The sequence below is a fragment of the Myotis myotis genome, unplaced genomic scaffold (genome assembly GCF_014108235.1).
Source record: "Myotis myotis isolate mMyoMyo1 unplaced genomic scaffold, mMyoMyo1.p scaffold_m19_p_10, whole genome shotgun sequence".
NCBI classification, from domain to species: Eukaryota; Metazoa; Chordata; class Mammalia; order Chiroptera; family Vespertilionidae; genus Myotis; species Myotis myotis.
The window spans coordinates 2,148,423-2,172,627 of NW_023416314.1; the positions used below are offsets into that span (position 1 = coordinate 2,148,423).

The window sequence follows — 24,205 nt, forward strand, 5'->3', positions numbered from 1 at the left end:
ACCCTGTCACACACACAGCAGGGCCGATCAGGGGGTTGGGGCGCCATAGCCTGTCACACACAGAGCCGCAGGGCAATCAGGGGGTTGGGGAGCTCCCCCCATCAGGCACAGAGCAGGGCTGATCAGGGGGTTGGGGAGCTCCCCCATGTAACGCACAGAGCAGGGCCCATCAGGGGGTTGGGGCTCCGTACCCTGTCACGCACAGAGCAGGGTCGATCAGGGGGTTGGGGAGCTCCCCCATGTAACGCACAGAGCAGGGCCCATCAGGGGGTTGGGGAGCTCCCCCCCGTCACTCACAGAGTAGGGTCAATAGGGGAGTTGGGGCACCGCCCCCTCACACACAGAGCAGGGCCCATGGGGTGGGGGGGGTTGGGGTGCCGCACCCTGTCACACACACAGCAGGGCCGATCAGGGGGTTGGGGCGCCATAGCCTGTCACACACAGAGCCTCAGGGCAATCAGGGGGTTGGGGAGCTCCCCCCATCAGGCACAGAGCAGGGCTGATCAGGGGGTTGGGGTGCCTTCCCCTGTCACGAACAGAGCAGGGCCGATAGGGAGGTTGTGGCCCCACCCCGTCACACACAGAGCTGCAGGGCAATCAGGGGGTTTGGGCACTGCCCCGTCACGCTGATCCCGGTGCCGGGATGCCTCTCAGCTCCGCTGATCCCGGTGCTGGGAGGCATATTACCCTTTTACTATATAGGATAGAGGCCTGGTGCACGGGTGGGGGCCGGCTGGTTTGCCCTGAAGGGTGTCCTGGATCAGGGTGGGGGTCCCCACTGGGGTGCCTGGCCAGCCTGGGTGAGGGGTTGATGGCTGTTTGCAGCTGGTCACACACCCTTCAGGGTGAGGGTCCCCACTGGGGTGCTTGGCCAGCCTGGGTGAGGGGCTGGTGGCTGTTTGCAGCTGGTCACACACCCTTCAGGGTGGGGGTCCCCACTGGGGTGCCTGGCCAGTCTGGGTGAGGGGCTGAGGGCTGTTTTCAGGCTGGCGGATGACTGAAGCTCCAACCGCTCCTTTTTTTCTTTTATTCTGGGCCAGCTTTAGCTCTGAGGCTTGGCTCCAGCTCTTAGGCCTCCGCTGCTGAAAGCAGGTTTCTGGCCTTTGTTTACTTTCTGTATTTGAAACAATATTGCGATCCTGCTGGCTGAAGCCTGGCCAACTAAAGCAGGTTTCTGGGGTTTTGTTTAGCTTCTATATTTGTAACATAGTTGCTTAGAGTTGCAGCTCAGAGGCCAGCAGCGGCAGGCAGGGAAGGTTGGAGTCCTCCATCACTAAAGCAAGCAAGCCTCATGTTCACTTTAAGCTGCCTGGCTGCCAGGCGCCATCTTGGCTGGCAGTTAATTTGCGTATCGCCCTGATTAGCAAATGGGAAGGGTAGCGGTCGTATGCTAATTACCATGTTTCTCTTTTATTAGATAGGATAACTCCAGGAAAAATTATAACAAGTTTTAGAGGTTCTGTCCTCACCCCAGAATGAGATCTCACAATAAGAGCTATTTTAAAAATGCAACATGCCCTAGCCATTTTGGCTCAGTGGGTAGAGCATTGGCCTGCAGACTGAAGGGTCCCTGGTTCGATTCCAGTCAAGGGCACATGCCTAGGTTGTGGGCTCGATCCCCAGTGGGGGCTGTGCAGGAGGCAGTTGATCAATGATTCTCTCTCATCATTGATGTTTCTTTTCTTTTTTCTTTTTTTTTTAATATATTTTATTGATTTTTTTTACAGAGAGGAAGGGAGAGGGATAGAGAGAGTCAGAAACATTGATGAGAGAGAAACATCGATTAGCTGCCTCCTGCACACTCCCCACTGGGTATGTGCCCGCAACCGAGGTACATGCCCTTGACCGGAATCAAACCTGGGACCCTTGAGTCCGCAGGCCGATGCTCTATCTACTGAGCCAAATTGGTTAGGGCTCATCATTGATGTTTCTATCTTTCTCTCCCGCTTCCTTCCTCTCTGAAATCAATAAAAATATATTTTAAAAAATAAATTAATTAAGTAAAATAATGAAAATAAAAATGCAACAGGCTGCTTTGTGAGCAGTAAGCTTCCCATCTCTGGAAGTGATCAAGTAGAAGTTAGCTAACTAATGTTGGGAATTTTATAAAGGAGGCTCCTGCATCTTTTCTGACTGAGATCAAATGACTCTGGATTTTCTGCGTTAATGCTTTCATATATTAACAATGACAGTTCAAAGACTTACCAGATTCTTTTCAATATCTTGATCTGTGTTTACTTCTGAATCAGCCGTCTTAAAGTCAGTCTACAAAGACAGAAACAGCATATTCAGAACTGGTCAGTGGCATTTGAAGAGGGAGAATTGCTCTCATACTTTCACGTAAAATCTGTGCAACGAAGAGGCTAACGTGTTGGCTGCACAGCAAGAGCAGCACCGCAGCTCTGCCAAATGGACGCTGACATGCACCCTGCAGGAAGCACTTATCCCCCAGAACACCCAGGTGCAGAGGCTACACTCTTCATTATCAGTGAGACAGTATATGGAGACTGTCAGGTTCCTAGTCACCACAATTAGGCAATGGCTCCTGGCTTTACTATTTCTTGAACACCAGGATGAAGCCATTACATAGCACCAAATGGAAATAGTATGACAGCTGCCAGTAAAAAAATGATAAAGAGTAGTCTCCACCAACCATGAAGAAATGTCTCTTCCCTCAAAAAACAAAAAAAAACCCCAAATTCCATTGATATAGTAGAAACTTGATACTTGACCTGTACAGCAATGTTCTGAGAAAGCTTCAGGGAAGAGCTATCCTGATCATCATCCTGATCCACTCTGACTCCTTCAACCCCATTTGCTGGAGGTACTACAGGTCGGAAATCCAAGCCTGTGTCCCTGCTCCCTTCCTTTAGGATGGAGGCTTGTGGGGACTTCTCTTCAGGACAATTCCCGGAGGCAAGTTGCTTTGCATGGCCCCCTGCCTTAAGAGACCGAGTGACAGGATGGAGGCTCTCCCGGAGGCACGGATCCCCCTCCTCTCCTGCTGTGCTGGCCACGTCCTTCAAATCAGACTGAGACCCACCGCCAGAAAGACCAAGGGCTGTGGCTATCAAGTTTTCTCCTAAAACCGCCTGGTGCGCTGCTGAGGTGTCACCTGCTGACGAACCAGGATTCTGCTCTGGTTGTTCCAAATGGACATTTCTGTTATTCTCCTTGGTTATCGTTTGGCTACTTACACTCGACAGAGGTGAGTTCTTGTGCTTCTGTGCAGGGTCTTTGGGGCTACCAAAACACAAGACAAAAAGGTTCTCTCTTCACCCAGTCTTAAAGAGGGTTAAATATGCAATACTTCTAACATAACCACTAAAAGAACAAAACTGGACTATACAACCCCTCAAATTATCAAAAGAAAAGGAACTTCCTTTCTATCCAGTGATTTCCTCCCACATGCAGGGAATACCGCTTGGTGGTTAAGAACCTGGGTTCTGGCCCCGGCTGGTGTGGCTCAGTTGGTTGAGCGACATCCAGTGCAACGGAAAGGTTGCTGGTTCAATTCCCAGTCAGGGCACATGCCCAGGTTTTGGGCTTGATCCCCGGTGGGTGCATGCAGGAGGCAGTCCATCAATGCTTTTCTCTCACATGGATGTTTCTCGCACTCTCCCTTCCTCTCTCTCTCAAGTCAATAAAAAATATATTTTTTTAAAAAAGAACCTAGGTTCTAGAGACAGTCTCCAGTAAATGATGACACATAAGTGACTAAAATTCCAAAAATCTTTTTTTTTTTTTTTTTTAATATATTTTATTGACTTTTTACAGAGAGGAAGGGAGAGAGATAGAGAGCCAGAAACATCGATGAGAGAGAAACATCGATTAGCCGCCTCCTGCACACCTCCTACTGGGGATGTGCCCGCAACCCACGTACATGCCCTTGACCGGAATCGAACCCGGGACCCTTCAGTCCACAGGCCGACGCTCTATCCACTGAGCCAAACCGGTTTCGGCGTAAAATTCCAAAAATCTTTGAGGGTGAAGTTGAATAACCTTTAGGGATACGGAGGAAATAGCTTAATGCTAGTTAGAATATTTCATTTAGTTACATGCATTAATTTAGTTACATATATTTTAATAAAATATCAATTTAGAAATAGTTTTTATTCCACTCTTATGTTTCACAAAAATAATTTTCTCTCAAACTCATTATACAGATCTCTGAGCAGAACCACTTTTTAGGTTCTTCAAGTTTTCCAGAGCATAGAATCTTCACTTCAAGCTGTGTGAAATACAAACACTTTTGAATCCAAAACTGAAGCTGTCATTAGAAATTTTATCCCAGACAAGTACATACATGTGCAACACTGGGATAGTTGTTTTACTGTGTATCACAGACACTTAACATATTGTGTTTTTGTTGTTGTTGTTTATTAATCCTCACCTAAGAATATTCTTTCCATTGACTTTCAGAAAGAAAAGAAGGGAGGAAAAGGTGGGGAGGGAAGGAGAAGGAGAAGGAAGAGGAGAAAGAGAGGGAGGGAGAGAGATTGGTTGCCTCCTGCATGCCCCCCGACCAGGGCCAGGGATCGAACCTGCAACCCAAGTATGTGCCCTTGTCTAAATACCAAACCTGCCACCCTTTGGTGCACATGCCGGCCAACACTCTAAGCACTGAGCAACACCAACCAGGGCAACATAGTGGTTTTTAAAGAGATCTTTAAAACCTATTTACAATGATATCCAACATTCACAACTATAAATTTTTCATCCAGGAATAATGACTAAATCTGTGTTAAATTTCTTTTCCTTTTATTAAAACCGGTTTTGTCAACTGATGCCCTTAAGCACCGCACACTAGAAGGAGGCATCAGGTCACTATCCTTGCTTTCCTTAATAGTACTTGCTGTTCAAAATAAAACAACAGAGAGCATCTTGCATTATGAAAACCTTTATAAATACTCCAAGCTGATTCCTTGCTGGGAGTTAACTGAGGGGCAAGGGGGCACCCAATTACAAATTGGGCATGTGTAGTGTCTGGATGGAATCCTGACTCTGTTATTTAGCAATTGTTTGACTCTGGGCAAATTACTTAACTTCATTTTAAAAACAGAAATAATATTACCTACCTATTACAATTACTGTGAGGATTACATGAGACAATGTTTCTGAAGTGTTTAGTATAGTGCCTGGCACATAGTAAACACCCGATACACCTTAACTGGTAATATCATTACTAATAGTATGTGGCTGATTTTATTTATAAAATGAAGATCCAAGTTTATAGTTAGGCTTACTTAACATTTGCCCCATTAGCCATTCACTAGCAAACTTCTGTTCATTTAAACAAACATTTACTGGAACCAGACAAGCCTGGGTTCAAGCCCTGACTCCGACATAGTTTGGTAACCTTGGGCAAGTTACTAACCTCTCTGTGTCTGTTTCCTCACCTGTAAATGGGAATAATAATATTAGCACCTACCTCCTGGTATTGTTGGGAGGATTAAATGTGTTAATATATATAAAGCTGTTAGTACAGTGTTATATATTGTATTAAGTCCTAGGTACTGTAGAAAAAAAGCTGACGTAGACTATATAGTCAATTTAGTACAACCCTGTACATACACTGTGCCAAGCATGTAAGATAGAAGGTTGGGTAATCATAATCCCTTCCCTCAAGAGTTCAGACGGAAGGCAAAATATATACATGAAGCAGTAAGCCATATTACCAAAGCTATCTACCGACACAGATATACACACACACACATATAACTGTATGGACACATGTACCTATGAGTATATGTGCTACATAGAAGATGTATATGTGAATATACATGTGTATAATAATAAACATGTACTTAAGTGAACATATAATCCATGTAGGATAGAATGAGGAAATAATTCTCACTTTTGGATGAGTCTCACCACCTGTATTCTGTCAACAAATATTTAGCGTGTGGTCAGACACTGTTGGAAATACAAACATAGATCAGCTAGTCCTTACCTTTATTTATTTATTTTTTTAAATATATTTTATTGATTTTTTTACAGAGAGGAAGGGAGAGGGATAGAGAGTCAGAAACATCAATGAGAGAGAAACATTGATCAGCTGCCTCCTGCACAACCCCCACTGGGGATATGCCCGCAACCAAGGCACCTGCCCTTGACCGGAATCGAACCTGGGACCCTGCAGTCCGCAGGCGGACGCTCTATCCACTGCGCCAAACCGGTTAGGGCTGGTCCTTACCTTTAAAAAGCTCAAGCTAGTGCAGGCTACTAGAACCAAAAGGAGGAAAGACCAGCTACCCTTCCACGAGGCCCTTCACCCCGTCTCCCCGCCAAGAACCCATGCGTTACCTTAGACCATCTAGCAGGCCTTCTTCTGATTTGGAAGCGCACAGACCAGAGGACTCCGGGGGGTTGGGGGCACTGGCCACACCGGCGACCTCGGACGCCGCCATCGTGCTCTGCACATCCAGAAACAAACGACAGGCTACAAGTTTCCAATTTTAAAAACAAGTGTTCTTCCGCCCTCACAACACAGTTTTTCCGGGAAAGGAACGAAGGTGGCTGGAGAACACGCGCGTATTGACTCTATAGCCCCGGCCTTAAAGCCATCCTGGGCAAACAGGTCCCAGCGAACCAGTCCCCTGGACCCACCGTAGGTATGAAAACACCTCGGAGTCGGTGCAAAGCTCTTGGCAGAAATGCAGTCATTTACAGCATCCAGCCAGAGCCAGGGAGCTTTCCAATGGCCCACGCACCTACCTTGCCCAGTATCATTTACAAAGGATGCAATTTTTGGCCCGATTACCAACAATATCGTGTTTAAATCATTTTCTTGCTGTTACATTAGAAGCATCCTCCGTTAATGTAAGAGAAGTTTCAGGGGAAAGCGATGCTGATTTGGGCAGCCCAAGTAGCTTTCCGCTCGGGGCGCGCTCCACGGAGGGGTCAGTGATAACCACGGACAGGAAAGGGCGCAAAGGGGTGGGACCTGGGTTACCCCGAACGAAAATGAGCTGAAAACAGGGTGAGCCAAGTAAGGGGAACAGGGACAGATGACGTTCTTTGATCGAAAGGTCATCTTTCATGTGGCAAGACAAACTCATGGCCCGCTATGGGGAAAAATAAATGGGGGAGGGTATGTAACATCGGGCTAGTTTAGATTCCTTAATTGATTTTAATAGTTATCACAAGAGCCCGTAGGGCAGGTCTGGGGACTGCTGCGCCCACACCTCGGGCACAAGCCAGAGAGCCCCGTGCCTCAGTTTCCCCCGCTACACAAAGGCCCTCGGAGAAAATGGGCCCCCAAGTCGCCATTACCGCTCCCTCAGGTGACGCCTCCCGCCCCAACACCGCCGGGGGCCGCAGACAAAACCACGGGCACGGTCCCGCCTGCGAGTCCACGCAGAAGGGCCGGGTGGGGGCGCCCCGCACCGCAACCCGGGCGACCGCCGCCGAGGCGGCCACGGCGGGAGCGACGGTCCTCGGGGGCGGCCGCGAAGGGACAATGGGTGGAGGCAGCGCCGGGTGGCCCCCGCCGCCCTCCAGCCCGCTCAGCCGGCGGCTCCCTCGGGCACGGCGCCTCCGCACCTTCGCCTCGGCCCGCACCCCGCGGGCAGCCCCCGCCACCCTCCTAGGCCAGGACCCCCACTCGCAGCTCCCGGCGCCTCCACGCCCCCCACTCGCCTCCCGCCCCCCGCGTCGCCCCCCGGCCCGCGCGCCGACCCGCACCCCCTTGGGCTCCGCGCCCCCGGGAAGGAATGGGGGGAGGGACGGGACGCACCTGAGCGGGCGGAGCGGGGGAGGGGGCGGCCGGGCCTCGGGGGAGGGCCGAGCGCTGGCGGCGGCGCACCTCCCACTTCCGGCGGCGCGAGAGGAGGGGGCGGGGCGCGGCGCGGGAGGAGCGGCGCGGGCGTCCGGCCGCCCCCGACGGCGCCCCCTGGCGGCCAGAGCCGGCACCGCCGAGGGGACGCGGCCGTGCGGGAGCCCCTCAGCCACAGGCGGACTGGCAGGGACGCAGGGACGCGAGGAGGGGGGAGACGCTGTCGCGAGAAGGAAGGAGGCGCGTGGAGGGGCCGCTCTAGGGGGACTCAGGGACTGTGGGACCACGGCCGTCTGAGGAGAGGAACGAGGTGCTTGTGAAGGTCGCCCCCGAGATGCCCTTTCCAGGGAACATCATGGGGAAGACGACGCCTCCGGGGAGACCGCCTGGGAGAGGCCCGGGGGCTGGAGGCGGCGCGCGCTGCTCCCGGGAGGGACCCGAGGGGCGGCCCTCGCTCCGGCGGCTGCGGCCGCGCCCGCGCTGGTTGGCTGTGGCGCCGGGCGGAAGTGACGCCGCTGTCACGGGCTCGGGCGCCCGGGAAGCCGCGAGTTTCCGCGGGGAGGCGGCGGGCCGCGCCGGTGAGTTGGAGCTCGGTGGGGGCGGAGCTTGAAGTCGGGGGCCCGGAGCGGGTCGCCGGGTCCGAGGGCGAGGGCGCTGCACGGGGCGCCTTCAGTCCGGCGGGAGCGCCCGGGAGCCGGGCGCCGGACCCTGGAGCCCGCCCCGCGCGGTCCCCTTGGGGCGAGGCGCTTGTGGCGGGGCGCGGGGTCCCGGGCGCGCACGGGCCGGAGGACAGTGTGGGGAGCGGCACCGGACTGGCTGCCGTGTTGCCTCTCCCGCACCGGGGAGCTGTCAGGCTGCGCCCCCAGTTGAGTGAGGCTAAGCCCTGCTGTCGGGGGTACCCGGTTCTTTCCGGGCAGCCTGGGGGCAGGGCACTCTGCCGGAGGGAAGGACGGGCTGACCGGGCACCTGCACCTCCGGGACGGAAGGAGCCTGCCTGGGTGTGACCCTATCGGCGGACGAACGGCTTCTGTCTTACTTCGTGGATGTGCGCACCGGCCAGGCCCCGGGGATCCTGGGGCTGCTGGGGCGGGGAGCACTGGGAGAGCCTCGGGAGCGGAGAGGAGATGTGGAGGGAGTGTTAGAGGCCAACCCCCCCCCCCCCCCCCCCCGCCAGAGAGACTGGGAAAGCACCCACTTTTCTGTCCTGTGTTGAGTCCGACCCCTTTGGCATCTGAGCGAGTGCTCGGCTTTGCCTCCGCGCCCCACCAGCGGGGGCAGAGGCTTCCAGGGGGCCCAGCCACGCACAGATGCACCCGCGCCGGGCACCCACTCACCTGTCCTGTCCCAGCGTAGCCCGCCAGTTCTCGCCCGGCCCTTCCGCCACACCACGGGTGGCGCGGCCAGGTGGAAGCCTGCGCCTTCACCTCCAGGCCGCCCTGCTGAGCTGGCGACCGGGGCCGCCCTTTAGTGCTGGCTGCAGGCATTCCTTCTCTCCCGGCCGCCCACTCGCCCTGATGCCTGTGCAGCTTCCTTGGCATTCTCAGGTTTTCCCCATTTCCCCTGCCTCCTGCCCACTCTCACTTCCCCTGGCCCCCTTCAGATACGGAAACCAGGAAGTTAGCTGCCACCTCGACTTCTAGGAAGCATTGCTACCTACTTTTTTTAAAAAATATATTTTATTGATTTTAGAGAGGAAGAGATAGAAACATCACTGATGAGAGAGAATCGTTGATTGGCTGCCTCCTGCACACACCGCCACCGGGATCAAGCCTGCAACCCAGGCATGTGCCCTCGGCCAGAATCAACCTGGGACCCTTCAGCTCGCAGGCCGCAGGCCGACACTCTATCCATTTAGCCAAACCAGTCAGGGCTTTTTTTTTTAGTGCCTCCTGCAAGCCTCCTATTGGAGATTGAGCCTGCAACTTGGGCATGTGCCCTGACCGGGAATTGAAGCAGGGACCTCTTGGTGCATGGGACCACCCTCAACCAACTGAGCCACACCGGTCAGTTGTGGAGTTTTGGTCACAGTACAAGCCCTCTTCTAGGCCTCTGGGAGGAAAAGAGGGAAGAGAGTGTGGTACGCTGTGAGGACAAGAAGTAGAGTTTCTGGTTCTGCACCAACTTGGCCTTCCTGTCCCAGTTCTGTTCCAGTCTGTGCCTTATTTGAGGTCCCGGGAAATGATACCTGATGGTTGGCCAGTTTCTTTGGTGACAGGTCCTGGAGTTCATGGTGAGCCTCTGTTTGCTCCACTGGGCTTGGGAGGACACCATTTCTTTTTTTCTCAGGGTCCATCCACGGGTCTGCAATCTGTGCTCAGAGTCAGCAGAACTCACCGTGAAAGTGATGCGTTTTCTCCAGTTGCACAAAATGAGCATGCAGTGGTTAGCCAGACCAGGAGCTCAGCCTCGTGTAGAGTCCAGGTGGGAACGGGCCCCGCTGCAGGGAGTTAGCCCTGAGGGCAACTGGCAGAGAAGTCAGCTGGGGAAAGATTCTTGTCCTCTCTAAATAAGGGAGGAGGGTCTCTTCTAAAGAACAGTCATGATTCTGCCAGTACTTGGTGGGAGTGATAGGACTTTTGAGCCCTTTTGATGGCAACACTGGGAAACAGCAGCGTGGAGCCTGTTAGCACTGGATGTGCTGCTTGGTTACCTAGTGAGGCGGGCATTGGTCCATTGCGCCATGGAGGTGCTCGCTGGGCCTAGTTCTGGCCAACACTCCACCTGGGCGCCTATCCCTGTTGGTTGAGATAAATTTGAATACAAAGAGGGGATCACGTGTTTCCTCATTAGAAAGGAGCAGATTGGGGTTTCCAGTTGTGCCCTGATGGCTCCGTCCCCTCTGAGGTGCTGCAGTTCTCAGCTCTCTGATCTCCCATGTCCTTTCTCTTTGCAGCCTACTGTTCTGATGCGGAAGGGGAGGCAGAAAGTGCCACATTTGGATGCCCCTCTGGGCCTGCCCACTTGCCTCTGGCTGGAATTAGCTGGACTCTTCTTACTGGTTCCCTGGGTCATGGGCCTGGCAGGGACAGGTGGGCCTGAGGCCCAGAGCCCAGGGGCGCTGAGTTGGGCTGTGCATCTGGGCAACCTGGAAGGCAAGGGGCAGGAGGAGACTCTGGAGCAAAAGGCAGATGCCTTGGCCCAGGCAGCAGGACTGGTGAATGCTGGGCGCATCGGGGAGCTCCAGGGGCACTACCTCTTTGTCCAACCAGCTGGGCACCAGTCAGACCAGCAGGTAGAGGCCATCCGGCAGCAGGCGGAGGCCGTGTTAGCCAGACATGAAGCTGTGCACTGGCACTCAGAGCAGAAACTGCTAAAGCGAGCCAAGCGCAGCGTCCACTTCAATGACCCCAAATACCCACAGCAGTGGCACCTGGTAAGTCCAGCCCTACAGTTTCCAGCTTCAGATGGGTAGGTTCTGGATATCCAATTCTCTTTTAAAAATAGCAATTAATTACTTCATTTATTTTATTGATTTGAGAGAGAGAAATATCAGTATGTTGTTCCGTTTATTTATGCATTCATTGGTTGACTCTCGTATGTGCCCTGACCAGGGAGCTAAACACCACCTTGATGTATCTGGACAACACTAACCAACTGAGCTACCCGACCAGGGCTATCCGATTCTTTAGTGAACGCTGACTGTATGACTTTCCAGCTTGCCTGGAGAGAGAGTCTGTGGGCTTCGGTGGTGTGTTTCTTCCTCGGGCGCCATCTTCCCTGTGCTCATCTCTAGAGAGCCAGGGGGCTGCAGTGGTCAGGGCCTGGGTGCTGGGGCCAGGCTGCCTGGGCCCAAGTTCCAGCTCTGTCACTTACTAGAATGTGCCTTTGGGCGAGCTGCCTAACCTCTCTGTGCCTCAGTTTCCTTCTCTATAAATGGGAGATTTGATTTGATTTGATTTTTGGGAGATTTTAAAAGTACCTCTTGTAGAGGTAGTAAGGATAAATGAATTAACATGTGTGTCCCTAACACATGATCAACACTTTATAGTGTTAACTACTAACATTATATAATCTATATATATAAAAGCCTAAGCGACCTTTAGGACCTAACAACTGGAATGACCCTGGCAGCCCCAAATCTGGTTCACCCACACCTCGGACCCAGACAGGAGGGAGGAGGGAGCCCGATTCCTTATGGAATCGGCCGTTGGTTAGCTTGCTGCTGGGGCCAACCTCCCGTGAGTCCCTTCCCCCAGCAGGCCGCCCCCCCCATCAGCCCCCATCACCAGCCAGGCCGAGGGACCCCACCTGTGCACAAATTCGTGCACTGGGCCTCTAGTGTTAACATAATATACATTATGGAGCATAGTAATTGTACTAGCCAACCTTAAGCCTAGCCACCATTTCATCTATATTTTTTAAATCTTTATTATTGAAAGTATTACATATGTTCTCTATTTCCCCCAGTGACCCCTTCTAGCCTGCCCCACCCACACCCTACCATTCATCTTTATTGCCCATGAATGCTGCCACCCTTTCCTGGAGACCTAGATGGTGGCAAAGCTCTCACTTGTCCCTCCTTGACTCCGCCCCCACCTGGACCTATTGGTACACAAACTCTTTCTGGCTCTTCAATGGCAGCCAAGAGGAGAAAGGGGCCGCTAGCTTCACTGTGCATCACTGGAGCTGTGCTATCTGTCCCTGGATTTCCAAGGCTCTGACACAGTTCCTGACCCTGTCTGTCCTGCAGAATAACCGGCGGAGCCCCGGCAGGGACATCAACGTGACAGGTGTATGGGAACGCAACGTGACGGGGCGAGGGGTGACTGTGGTGGTAGTGGATGACGGAGTGGAACACACCATCCAGGATATTGCACCCAACTATGTGAGTGGCCCAGGGTGACCCCTCCCACCCCCATTTCTCACCTCCTTCGTATTGCCTCAAGCTCGTCCCCTTTCTTAGAGGTCTAAGAGCCAAACAAAAGGGCCTGATGGGATGGTGTTCTTCATCTTCTCCTTCCCCAGCCAGCACTCCAGACTGGCAGTTAAGACGTGGAGTGGCTCTATCTCAATAAGGGAGAGGGTCCCAGGGGATACTGCCCAGGTCAGCTCCCTGCCCTGGGAAGAAGGAGTAGAGCCCTAGGCAATTACCCTCTCCAGCACCTCCTCTCTAACCCTGGCCTTTGGGTAGCCCTACATCGTTTTTATCCCAGGTTTCCAAGTGGTGGGGCAGTTTTCTGCACACATTTCTATAATGGACAAGAGAGAAGTTTTCTAAGAATGGTGGCATTTTTCAGTTTTGCCCCGGGGTCCTGCCTCTTACCTTGTAGCCCATGTGGTTTTCAGAGAGAGATGGTCTTGCTGCCCTGAGTTGGAGCCCAAACTCCCCTCTCTCTCTGAGCTCTAAGATCTGACCTCTTAGAACCAGTGAGTGACCACATGTTGCTCCCGCACAATGTTTCAGAGCCCTGAGGGCAGCTATGACCTCAACTCTAATGACCCTGACCCCATGCCCCACCCGGATGTGGAGAATGGCAACCATCATGGCACTCGATGTGCGGGAGAGATTGCTGCGGTGCCTAACAACAGCTTCTGCGCAGTGGGAGTGGCATATGGGAGCCGCGTAGCAGGTACCTTCCAGTCCAGCCTCGGTCGGTCTCCCCTGTGATAGCAGTCTTCATTCCCTACCCCAGCCCCTGGCTGTGTACTGCCTGTCCTACCCTCAACACACACAGCATAGAACAAAGGGTAAGCTTAAAATAAAGGTCTATAGGACGAATCAGTTCACTGGTATTTTTTTCAATGCAGCGGTGTTTTAGGCATGCATTTAGCAGCAAACCCCGCCATATAAAAAAGCTAAATGTGGGAATGCTCTTGATGCGGGATGGAGGCCAGTCCCACCTACTCAGTTGCCTCTTCCCTTTTTCTGATCTTGGTTGTACCCCAACTCATTACAATGATACCTCCTTTACTTATCTGTGCTATACTTGTATTTGCAATTTACCAAACACCTTCTCATCTGCCCTTCCTCCTTGACCCCATGTGTCTGTGGAGGCTCCTCTCCCAGCTCTCCAGTTCCCAAGCTCGCAACCCTTGTGATGGTCGCTGTCTGCTCTCCATCCTTTCAAGAGGTCTGAGAAGCCCTGGCCTTCACTCGGGGGTGGCTCTGTGGCTCCTTCACCTCTCAGGCTTTGTCCATCAAGCAGAGGGTGAAGGGAATGAGTGAGGAAGCCCTCTCCATGATCCTCAAATGCTTAGAACCCAGTAAATTGGGTGTGTTCCCCCTGTACTCCAGCAGAGGGCAGCAGCCCTCTGTAAATGAGACTACGGGGGGAGCAAGAAGCCTTCAGGGTCCAAATCCCTTCTGAAAGCCCCATTGGTCCCTACATCGTCACCAGGACGTGACCACCCATTGTAGAGGTGAAATTAGGCATACATGGGAGTAGTTGATGGTAACGGGTACCTTTTATTGAGCACCTTCTATGTGTCAAGCACCACACCCGTGTTTTACATGATTAAGGATGCAAATAGGGAAACTTGGTTACCTACATTCTGCCCTATGCCTTTCCCATCAGATCCCATGATCCTTAAAGTCTAAGATTTAGCATTATATTTAAAAAGTATTTTAGGATAGGTACATACACATGGTATAAAGAACACAAGCGCACTTAGAGGGAAAAGTAACTGTCCACATATGGCTCCCCACCCTCTAGGTCCCCATCTCGGGACGAGCATTCTTGAGGAGCTAATGTGGCCTTTGCTGCCTAGGTATCCGGTTACTAGATGGACCCCTGACAGACAGCATGGAGGCTGTGGCGTTCAACAAGCACTATCAGATCAATGACATCTACAGTTGCAGGTGAGACAGCCAGGCACAGGTGAGAGGCCAGAGGCTTGGACACCTGAGACTAATTCTCCAACAAAAGAACAGCAAAATGAGCCGACACCGGCAGGTTCCAGCAGGGGTCTCCTCCGTGGGTTCAGCCTATCAGCCCATTGCCCTCATTTCTCCAGATCCCTAGCCACTGGGTTCTTAGTCTTAAGCTTCATGTCACCCCAATCATCAGGTTGCCACATGAGGAGTGCACCAGCTGTTTATAAGCTCATCGGTCTCTGGGAGCAAGTGGGCTTTCCTCTCCCCAGCACCAGTCCCCTTGCCCTGCACACAAGCACACCTGCAGCTTCAGGTTGTGGTTTTGGTGGGGTCGGGTGAGATTAAAGAGAAGCAGATTGGGCTGCCCCATAGCACTGAGGACACCTGTTCTCCCTAGCCAGCACCTCCGTAAATCCATGGCATCCACAGTGTCATTTCCTCTTGGAGAAGGAATAGAGTCCTGTAGATGCTCTTCCGTCAGGCCTAGTCATAGATCCCAAATCAGGAGAGGGTGCCCCCTGTCCCTGTCCATGATGTCCTGTCTCCTGCTTCCTGGGACCTAAGAAAGGATTTTTAGGAGCAGGTTAAAGTAGTCCTCAATTGGGAAAGTTTCCAAGGGAAAGAACCTCAGCACATACTTCTCTCTTGCACTTTGGAATGGGGGCTGAACCTGCGACCCTTCTGACCTTTCATCATGGGAGGCCTGAACTGGAACCTTGAGAGGAGAGTGGGAGCCCAGGCAGGGGTGGCAGCCGAGCCTGGGGGCCTGGGAGGGCGCCACAGCCTGGCTCCGGCTCTCCCTCTGGTGTTTCTCCACAGCTGGGGCCCAGATGATGACGGGAAGACAGTGGATGGCCCTCATCAGCTTGGAAAGGTACCTGACCTGCAGGAAGCCTGGAGGAGACCCAGGGCACACTCTCCGTTCAGTTGTAGGACACTGCAGGTCGCTCCCTCTCACCCCACCCCGTCTGCAGGGGTAGGCCTGTGCCATCTGACCCAGCCACCCCCTTTCGGAACAGCACTCCTAACTGGGGAGAGGAGGGGGGGTGGGGCAGTCACAGGTTTTGAGAGAAATAGAACAGGCTTTCAGATGACTCTCCATTTCTGGAGAACAGAGTGCATCCATCAGCAACTGCTTAACTACCAGGTGCCTCCTCTTCTTGTGTCCACCTTAACCCCCTTCCCTGGCCCAGTGCCGCTGGGCTGTGCGCCGTTCTAGAGGGGAGGACAGGGCAGCTAGTAGGGAAGGAGGAGGTCTGAGTTTCCCAACTGATTGCCGGGCTTCTTGCTCCTCAGGCCGCCTTGCAGCATGGGGTGATCGCTGGCCGCCAGGGCTTCGGGAGCATCTTTGTGGTGGCGAGTGGCAATGGGGGCCAGCACAACGACAACTGCAACTATGACGGCTACGCCAATTCCATCTACACGGTCACCATAGGTAGCAACCCTCTGCTTCCCTGTGCGTGTGCATGTGCCTGTGGTGAGGGGACTGCATCCTGGTGTGTGTGTCACTCTGTGTTGAGGGGACTGCATCCTGGTGTGTGTGTCAGTCTGTGGTGAGGGGACTGTATCCTGGCGTGTGTGTCAGTCTGTGGTGAGGGGACTGTATCCTGGTGTGTGTGTCAGTCTGTGGTGAGGGGACTGTATCCTGGTGTGTGTGTCACTCTGTGGTGAGGGGACTGCATCCTGGTGTGTGTGTGTGTCAGTCTGTGGTGAGGGGACTGTATCCTGGTGTGTGTGTGTGTCTGTGGTGAGGGGACTGTATCCTGGTGTGTGTGTGTCAGTCTGTGGTGAGGGGACTGTATCCTGGTGTGTGTGTCACTCTGTGGTGAGGGGACTGCATCCTGGTGTGTGTGTGTCTGTGGTGAGGGGACTGTATCCTGGTGTGTGTTTCAGTCTGTGGTGAGGGGACTGTATCCTGGTGTGTGTGTGTCTGTGGTGAGGGGACTGTATCCTGGTGTGTGTGTCAGTCTGTGGTGAGGGGACTGTATCCTGGTGTGTGTGTGTCAGTCTGTGGTGAGGGGACTGTATCCTGGTGTGTGTGTGTCAGTCTGTGGTGAGGGGACTGTATCCTGGTGTGTGTGTCACTCTGTGGTGAGGGGACTGCATCCTGGTGTGTGTGTGTCTGTGATGAGGGGACTGTATCCTGGTGTGTGTGTCAGTCTGTGGTGAGGGGACTGTATCCTGGTGTGTGTGTGTCTGTGGTGAGGGGACTGTATCCTGGTGTGTGTGTCAGTCTGTGGTGAGGGGACTGTATCCTGGTGTGTGTGTGTCACTCTGTGGTGAGGGGACTGTATCCTGGTGTGTGTGTGTCAGTCTGTGGTGAGGGGACTGTATCCTGGTGTGTGTGTGTCTGTGGTGAGGGGACTGTATCCTGGTGTGTGTGTCAGTCTGTGGTGAGGGGACTGTATCCTGGTGTGTGTGTGTCACTCTGTGGTGAGGGGACTGTATCCTGGTGTGTGTGTGTCAGTCTGTGGTGAGGGGACTGTATCCTGGTGTGTGTGTCAGTCTGTGGTGAGGGGACTGTATCCTGGTGTGTGTGTCAGTCTGTGGTGAGGGGACTGTATCCTGGTGTGTGTGTGTCAGTCTGTGGTGAGGGGACTGTATCCTGGTGTGTGTGTCACTCTGTGGTGAGGGGACTGCATCCTGGTGTGTGTGTGTCTGTGGTGAGGGGACTGTATCCTGGTGTGTGTGTGTCTGTGGTGAGGGGACTGCATCCTGGTGTGTGTGTGTCTGTGGTGAGGGGACTGCATCCTGGTGTGTGTGTCACTCTGTGATGAGGGGACTGTATCCTGGTGTGTGTGTCACTCTGTGGTGAGGGGACTGCATCCTGGTGTGTGTGTGTCTGTGGTGAGGGGACTGTATCCTGGTGTGTGTGTCAGTCTGTGGTGAGGGGACTGTATCCTGGTGTGTGTGTGTCTGTGGTGAGGGGACTGTATCCTGGTGTGTGTGTGTCTGTGGTGAGGGGACTGTATCCTGGTGTGTGTGTGTCTGTGGTGAGGGGACTGCATCCTGGTGTGTGTGTGTCTGTGATGAAGGGACTGTATTCTGGTGTGTGTGTCTGTGGTGAGGGGACTGCATCCTGGTGTGTGTGTGTCTGTGATGAAGGGACTGTATTCTGGTGTGTGTGTCTGTGGTGAGGGGACTGCATCCTGGTGTGTGTGTCTGTGATGAAGGGACTGTATTCTGGTGTGTGTGTCTGTGGTGAGGGGACTGCATCCTGGTGTGTGTGTCACTCTGTGATGAGGGGACTGTATCCTGGTGTGTGTGTCACTCTGTGGTGAGGGGACTGCATCCTGGTGTGTGTGTCTGTGATGAAGGGACTGTATCCTGGTGTGTGTGTCACTCTGTGGTGAGGGGACTGCATCCTGGTGTGTGTGTCTGTGATGAAGGGACTGCATCCTGGTGTGTGTGTCTGTGATGAAGGGACTGTATCCTGGTGTGTGTGTCACTCTGTGATGAGGGGACTTGGTGTGTGTGTGTGTGTGTGCGTGTGTGTGTGTGTGTGTGAGTGTGTGAATCACTGGTGAGGGGAATGTATCTTGGGAAACCCCATCTTCTGTGTGTCTGAGTGTGAGCAGGACCTTCCCTGTGGTCAGAGAGTAAAGAGGGTCTTAACCTGCTCTCGCGCTTCTTTGGAAGTCGCCATGCCCTGCAACGCTCTCAGCCCAGTATCGGAAACAACCGGCCGCCTGCACCCACCACAGCTGGTTAGGCTTCTGTTCTGCCGTCTTCCCATGGCCCACCTGCCTCCTGCCTCAACCTGTGCTCCCACCACAGCATTGCCCGCCCTGTGGTACTGTGTTCTTACCCGGCTGACGCCCTGACTTTAGGCTTCTTGAGATCAGACTGTCCTTTTCCGCGTGGCCCAAACCCCTCATGTGTGTGTGACTCACCGTTGACACTGAAGGCTGAGGAGAATGAGTGTGTGAGTGCATGAGGGGCTACAGAGGGGATGTCCCCGGTGGTGCCCTAGGGTGAGCCTACTGGGAGAACGGTATTTAGGGCACAGAACACCCTCTGCCACTTGACGGGGCCTGTTCAGGTGAGGAGTGTGGCACTCTGAGGCCCTTGGGCCACTGAATCATTTTTCAAACTCAGGACCACCTCCAACTGGTAACTCAAAGGTAGCTCTACTATGACCAAGCTTTTGTCTCAGCCCCCGGCCCTGCCCTGCCCACAGGTGCTGTGGATGAGGACGGACGGATGCCGTTCTACGCAGAGGAGTGTGCGTCCATGCTGGCGGTCACCTTCAGCGGCGGGGACAAGATGCTCAGGAGCATTGTATGTGCCCCCGCGGCCCCTGTCCCATAACCCTGCACCCCCATCCTGTGCTCAGCCGCGTCTTCCCTCGCAGACCTGAGACTGAGGGGCCATTGCTGGAGGGCAGAGCTGAGGCTCGGATAATCTGGGAAAATGGTTTTTATCTCTAAAATTTTAACTTACAAGTTAAGTTTATGTACTCTGAGAGGACTGTCACATTGATGACAGAACTTCTTTGAAGTGCCTTTCTTTGGTAGAATTTGGGCTTTGGCTAATTTTTGCGGGCTTAAAAAATCGTTCCGTTGTTTTCCAGCCTTTATGTAAACACTGTTCGTTCTGGTGTTTACCTGCTCCTTGGGCACCTTCATTACCCGGAGTAAGTAGTGGTTGTGTTACTGGGACCCGCAGGATAACAAGTCAGGGACTGTCTCTGTGGGCCCAAGAGAGAGCTCTTCCCTCAGCCTGGAACTGGGGCCATAGCAACGCGAGCTTGGAGAGAGCGAGAGAGTGGAGCCTGGAGCTCTGGGCGCCTTTACAGGGTTCAGGGTCTAGTGCCTGTGCCTGGCTGGCCCAGGTCTTATGCCAAGTCTTCCCAGAGCTCCCTGCGGCCTTATTCCCTGCCCAGGAGGGAATAAAGGGGAAGGGCTGCCTGGCCTGAGCTGGGCTGCAGCCAGGGTATCAGATTTCCCTGGCCCGGTGGGAGGTCTCCTGCTGCGCCAGATTCCCTTGCCAAAACTGAAGTTTTGTTTTGCCAGTAAATGATTCTGGTTAACACAATGTTCCAAGGCTCTGGGTCAGTTGACCCCCCCTTTGTGCCCTGGGGAGAAGAGAAGAGGGAGTGGACTAAAGTAAAAGAGCAAGAGAGGCTTTGCTCAGCAGGCGGGGGTCTGGGTGCACGGCTTCCCCCCACCAGGCCAGACTGGGCTCGGAACAAGAGCAGGAACATACTGTGCTCTTGGTGCCCTGGCAGAACTCTCCAGAACCGCTCATCCCACCCCCCCTCCTCCCCTCCAGTCCCCCACCCCACCCCACCCCCCACCACCAGTAGAGCTCCCAGGCATCATCATCAGTCTGTTCTGAGGGGTAGGACTTGGGTCCTCCTAGCTCAGCTCCACTTCTTACCCCACCTCCACCTTCCATCAGAACTGTAACTTGTCCAGAAGTGAAGAGAGAGGGTGTTTTGCCGAGTTTCCATCTTTGGGATGTCTTTGCCTTGGAAGGCTCCCGTTGCCAGTGCCTGGTCAGTGAGCAGCTTGGCGGAGCTGTCTTCCTTGAGGGCAGGCTGTGGAGGCACATGCCACCACCACTTGGCTGCCCGGGGCACTTCCCTGGACTTCGCTCTGGCTGCCTGGGCCTCCTGCCACCGCGGCAAGTTCCCAGACCTCAGCCACACACTAGACTGTGAGGCTGTTTCCTTAACAGGAAACAATCCGTCTGCTCCCTGGCACAGAGCAGGCCTCCCACTCATTGAGGACAACTTGGGAGTTTCTTCCTTTCCTTCTGGGAGTGCGCGGCGTCTGGGTGAAAATTACACCTCCTGGCAGCTGCTCCAATTGCTGGGAGGGAAGCAGTGAGTACAGTGGCGAAAGGGCAGCTCTTAGCAGAAGCTAGGACTCTGGTATCTGACCCAGAAGAGAGGGTTGGAAGAAGAAAATTCTCTGGTCTTGACAGTGTGCTAGACCCAACGTGCCACATCTCGGAGATTCTCAGGGTCTCCTCAGCTCACCCCTGTGTGGTTCCAGGATCCATTGCAGCAGAGAAAGAGCTTGAGCCAGACAGATGCCATCTCTCCCCCCACAGGAAGCCCTCTCCTCCCCACACCCTCTCCCACCTCCCGCTCGCACCAAAGGGAGAGAAGGGGCTCCTAAAAGCCGTCCTGAGGCACCAGGCCCAGAGTAGCGAGGCAGCTTGTCCTGTCAATTTCCACCAGCCAGCAGGCAGTGTAGACACGGGCTCCACCCCAAGCCTGTGGGTGGGCAGGGGGTGACCTCTTTCCCTGGGAACACACTCGCTTTGTTCGCGCTGATGTCACTGCAGCTCCTGTCGCCAAGCCGCCAAGTTGGATTTCCTTGAATGGTGCCGTCACTGTTGTCCCAGCTCCAGCCGGGCCCAGGAGCTCCTGCCCACTTCCTCTGTCTGGCACGGCTGTGGGGGCTGGAGGCTTGGGAGTGGGGGCTGGGATGGGGAATTTGGGATTGGATCCTTGGAGCGGCAGGAGTCAGCACACTGTCTCCAGCACATAGGCTTCGCACGCCTCCGCCTCCTTCTTACAACCAGCCCCGCTAAGTCCCTCTGCAATTGGATTTGCCCTCCTCAGCTCTCCTGAGAGTCCTTGTGAGGCCCAGAGCACTGAGGTCTCCTTCGCCTGGACCTGCTAGCAGCCTCCCGCTGGTCAAAGACTCAGCTCTCCCAAAGGATGGGCCAGGCTGTACCCTGCCGTCCACAGTGCTGTGAGCGCAGTCTAACCCAGTGCCCTCCTGTCCCACTGCCCAGGTGACCACTGACTGGGACCTTCAGAAGGGCACAGGCTGCACTGAGGGCCACACAGGCACCTCAGCCGCAGCCCCTCTGGCAGCCGGCATGATAGCCCTCATGCTGCAGGTGCGGCCCTGCCTTACCTGGCGTGATGTCCAGCACATCATTGTCTTCACAGCCACCCAGGTGAGGTGCCACCAGGCAGACCCCCAAGTTCTGGCTCCAGGTTCCAGGTGTTAGATGCCAAATCCCTTTCAGAGTCCCATGTGTATAAAACAGGGGTGGGGAGTCCGTCACCAGAGACCTCAACTCCTTGGTACCGATGACTGATGATGCCATTTTACCTGCAGAGCAGAGCTCTGGTTGGGCTTCCTCACTGGAGCCTGACTCCTGGCTCCCTCTCTGGAAGCAGGCCGTTGGGGTGGTGACATCATGGGGCAGCTTCCCTTGGGGACCCATAACCAGCAGCTTTAGTGGGAGAGTCTGGATTGGAGCAGCAGCAGGGTGAGCGGGGAGGCCAGAGCTGGGTGTTGAGACCATTTTGGAAATTCAGGAGACTAATCGGGACCTCTGTCCTCAGTACGAGGATCGCCGTGCAGACTGGGTCACCAACGAGGCAGGCTTCAGCCACAGCCACCAGCACGGATTCGGCCTGCTCAAGGCTTGGAGGCTCGTTAACGCAGCCAAGGTGAATAGGCGTTGCAGAGCAGGGAGCCACATGGAATGACCAAGGGAGGGGCTGACTGCCTAACCAGGGGTGGGGAACCTTTTTCTGCCAAGGGCCATGTGGATATTTATAACATCATTCATGGGCCATACAAAATTATCAACTTAAAATTAGCCTGCTGCCCTAGCCGCTTTGGCTCAGTGGATAGAGCGTTGGCCTGCGGGCTAAAGGGTCCCAGGTTCCATTCCGGTCAAGAGCACATGCCTGGGTTGTGGGCTTGATACCCAGTGGGAGGCGTGCAGGAGGCAGCTGATCAATGATTCTCTCTCATCATTGATGTTTCTACCTCTCTCTCTCCTTCCTCTCTGAAATAAAATACACATATTAAAAAATTATTCTACTATATTTGATCAAATATTTAATTACCTCACCCCTAATGCCTTATGATATCATGCGCCTTATATGGCCCGCAGGCCGGATGTTCACCACCCTGGACACCATTGCCTGGCACGTTGTAAGTGCTGAATAAATGTACCTTCATCCCAGCTGACACCCATTTTCTAATGAGGAAGCGGGCTCAGCATGTTCATTGAAGTTTCCAGAGCATTTGTAGGGAGTGCTGGGACCTGGGTACACCTTGGGACGCAGTGCTCTGGTTCTCATCTTCCACCTGGACACCCCTTTCCTCCGGCTCTGGATTCGGTGCCATAGGGAGCAGGAGCCTCAGGAATGAAAGAAGGTGATGAGGACAGGAAAGAGAGAGAGAGCTGGGCCCTGAAGATCAATGGAGGAGAGAGTGAGTCCAGTCTTGTTTGTTCATCCACCGTCCCCCCTTTTCCTTTTACAGATCTGGACATCTGTCCCCTACTTAGCTTCCTACGTCAGCCCTGTGTTAAAAGAGAACAAGGCTATCCCGCTGTCCCCCCACTCCCTGGAGGTGCTGTGGAATGGTGAGTAGCCCACAGAAGGGGGTTAATCCGGGGGCAGGGCGATGGGGACTCACCCTCCCTGGGCTCTACCCCTTCCTTCGGAGCTGAGCTTCAGCCAAACCTGCGGAGTGTCCGTGGCCATTTTAGGGCATGTTGCTGCTTCTGAGTGGCTGCCGCGGCCTCAGCAAGGCCTTCCTCCTGAGTCGCTGGGAGAGGAGAGGGGCTGCTGAGCGGCTGGTGGGAAAGGCTGAGGAGGGCAGGGGCGGGCCTGGGGATGAGCACGAGTTGAAAGATGTTCCTTTGCGTTCCAAGCTGAGAACTTGCCAGGCAGCTCTCGTCATCCCAGTGGCCTTGGGATGAAGTGAAGGAGTTGAGATTTCTTTGATTCTCAACCCTGGCTAATCAGAGCGAGCCGTGGGGCCTGCAGGGGGGGTGACAGGAGAACGGTCTCCCTGAGCTGTGGTTGCCCTCTGACCCGCCTCCGTCTCACTGTCCCCAGGGCTGTCAGTCAGTGGTTGGTGTGGAGCACAGGTTGGGCGCCTCCCAGGAGAGAGTGTCTGCCCTTTCCCAGAGTTCCCACGGGACGCCTCCAACTCCAGCTCCTCCGGGACGTCCTTGTCCCTTGAGGAATTTGACAGATATTGGCTATTTTCTGTGGAGAGTGGAGCATGTCATGTGCTGTGCCCAAACTCAAACCCCGAACTCACAGGAAGTGATCCACCCAGAGTAACTACGAGAGGATGAGCGGCCGAGGGGAGCTCCGAAAGGAGGGTCAGGCAGCAGCCCGCGGGGGAGGTGTCCCTGGGAGGAGTCCAGTCTCCCTGACCTTGTCAGTGGGTGCCTGGTTCCCTCTAGGTGGAAGGAGGTCTGTAGGTGCCGTTCTCTGCATGTTTCCTAAAAGGGACCTTGGAATGGGCATGAGGCATCGGCCAGGGTGGGCAGTTCGGGAGCAGCCCATGGGAACCCAGGCTTTGTCTTGGACACTCGTGTGTCTTGGAGATGGTGTGTGTGCCCTTTAACCCCCCGCCCCAGGACTGCTCCCTGTCACTTAGGTAATACAGTAGCCCATAGTCACATCTGTCAGGTGAGGGGTTGACTTTGGGGAGGGTCAGGGTCCTTTCCAACTTTGTCATCTCTGCTCCCACTACCCAGGGCTGTGGCCCAGCATGCCTGACAGGCTCCACTGGCGACTGCTTGTCTGTCGTTAGGGAGCACGAAAGACCAGGTTGTCATGGGCAGAGGAGACTGGAGGTGGGGTAGTGGAGAGAGGACGAAGTCGGAAT

General features: G+C 54.2%; 2 protein-coding genes across 13 annotated transcripts in view; one reads left to right on the forward strand and one right to left on the reverse strand.

The window, feature by feature from the left end:
• RNF214 (ring finger protein 214) overlaps nt 1–7,817 on the reverse strand; it is a 59,461-nt gene extending 51,644 nt beyond the window's left edge. For 2 of the 6 annotated variants that reach the window (XM_036324218.1, XM_036324217.1), the window contains exons 1-4: nt 7,739–7,817; nt 6,307–6,416; nt 3,198–3,243; nt 2,206–2,265 (exon numbers count right to left, since the gene is read on the reverse strand). In XM_036324218.1, the coding sequence (XP_036180111.1) occupies nt 2,206–2,265; nt 3,198–3,243; nt 6,307–6,410 (210 nt within the window). In that variant the 5' untranslated portion in view covers nt 6,411–6,416; nt 7,739–7,817. Of the gene's footprint in view, nt 1–2,205; nt 2,266–2,732; nt 3,244–6,306; nt 7,604–7,686; nt 7,702–7,738 lie in introns of those variants that run through there. The other 4 variants (XM_036324216.1, XM_036324214.1, XM_036324215.1 and 1 more) reach the window with 3 other exon arrangements.
• Nucleotides 7,818–8,068: 251 nt separating this feature from the next.
• Nucleotides 8,069–24,205, forward strand: part of PCSK7 (proprotein convertase subtilisin/kexin type 7) — a 32,457-nt gene continuing 16,320 nt past the window's right edge. For 2 of the 7 annotated variants that reach the window (XR_004970278.1, XM_036324212.1), the window contains exons 1-12: nt 8,370–8,822; nt 10,064–10,198; nt 10,671–11,150; nt 12,468–12,602; nt 13,182–13,347; nt 14,486–14,576; nt 15,411–15,465; nt 15,888–16,026; nt 18,772–18,872; nt 21,345–21,512; nt 21,907–22,014; nt 22,841–22,943. Coding sequence is in view for 6 of the 7 variants with exons in the window: in XM_036324212.1 (XP_036180105.1) it covers nt 10,683–11,150; nt 12,468–12,602; nt 13,182–13,347; nt 14,486–14,576; nt 15,411–15,465; nt 15,888–16,026; nt 18,772–18,872; nt 21,345–21,512; nt 21,907–22,014; nt 22,841–22,943 (1,534 nt within the window). In the remaining variant the exon portion in view is untranslated. The other 5 variants (XM_036324207.1, XM_036324211.1, XM_036324208.1 and 2 more) reach the window with 5 other exon arrangements.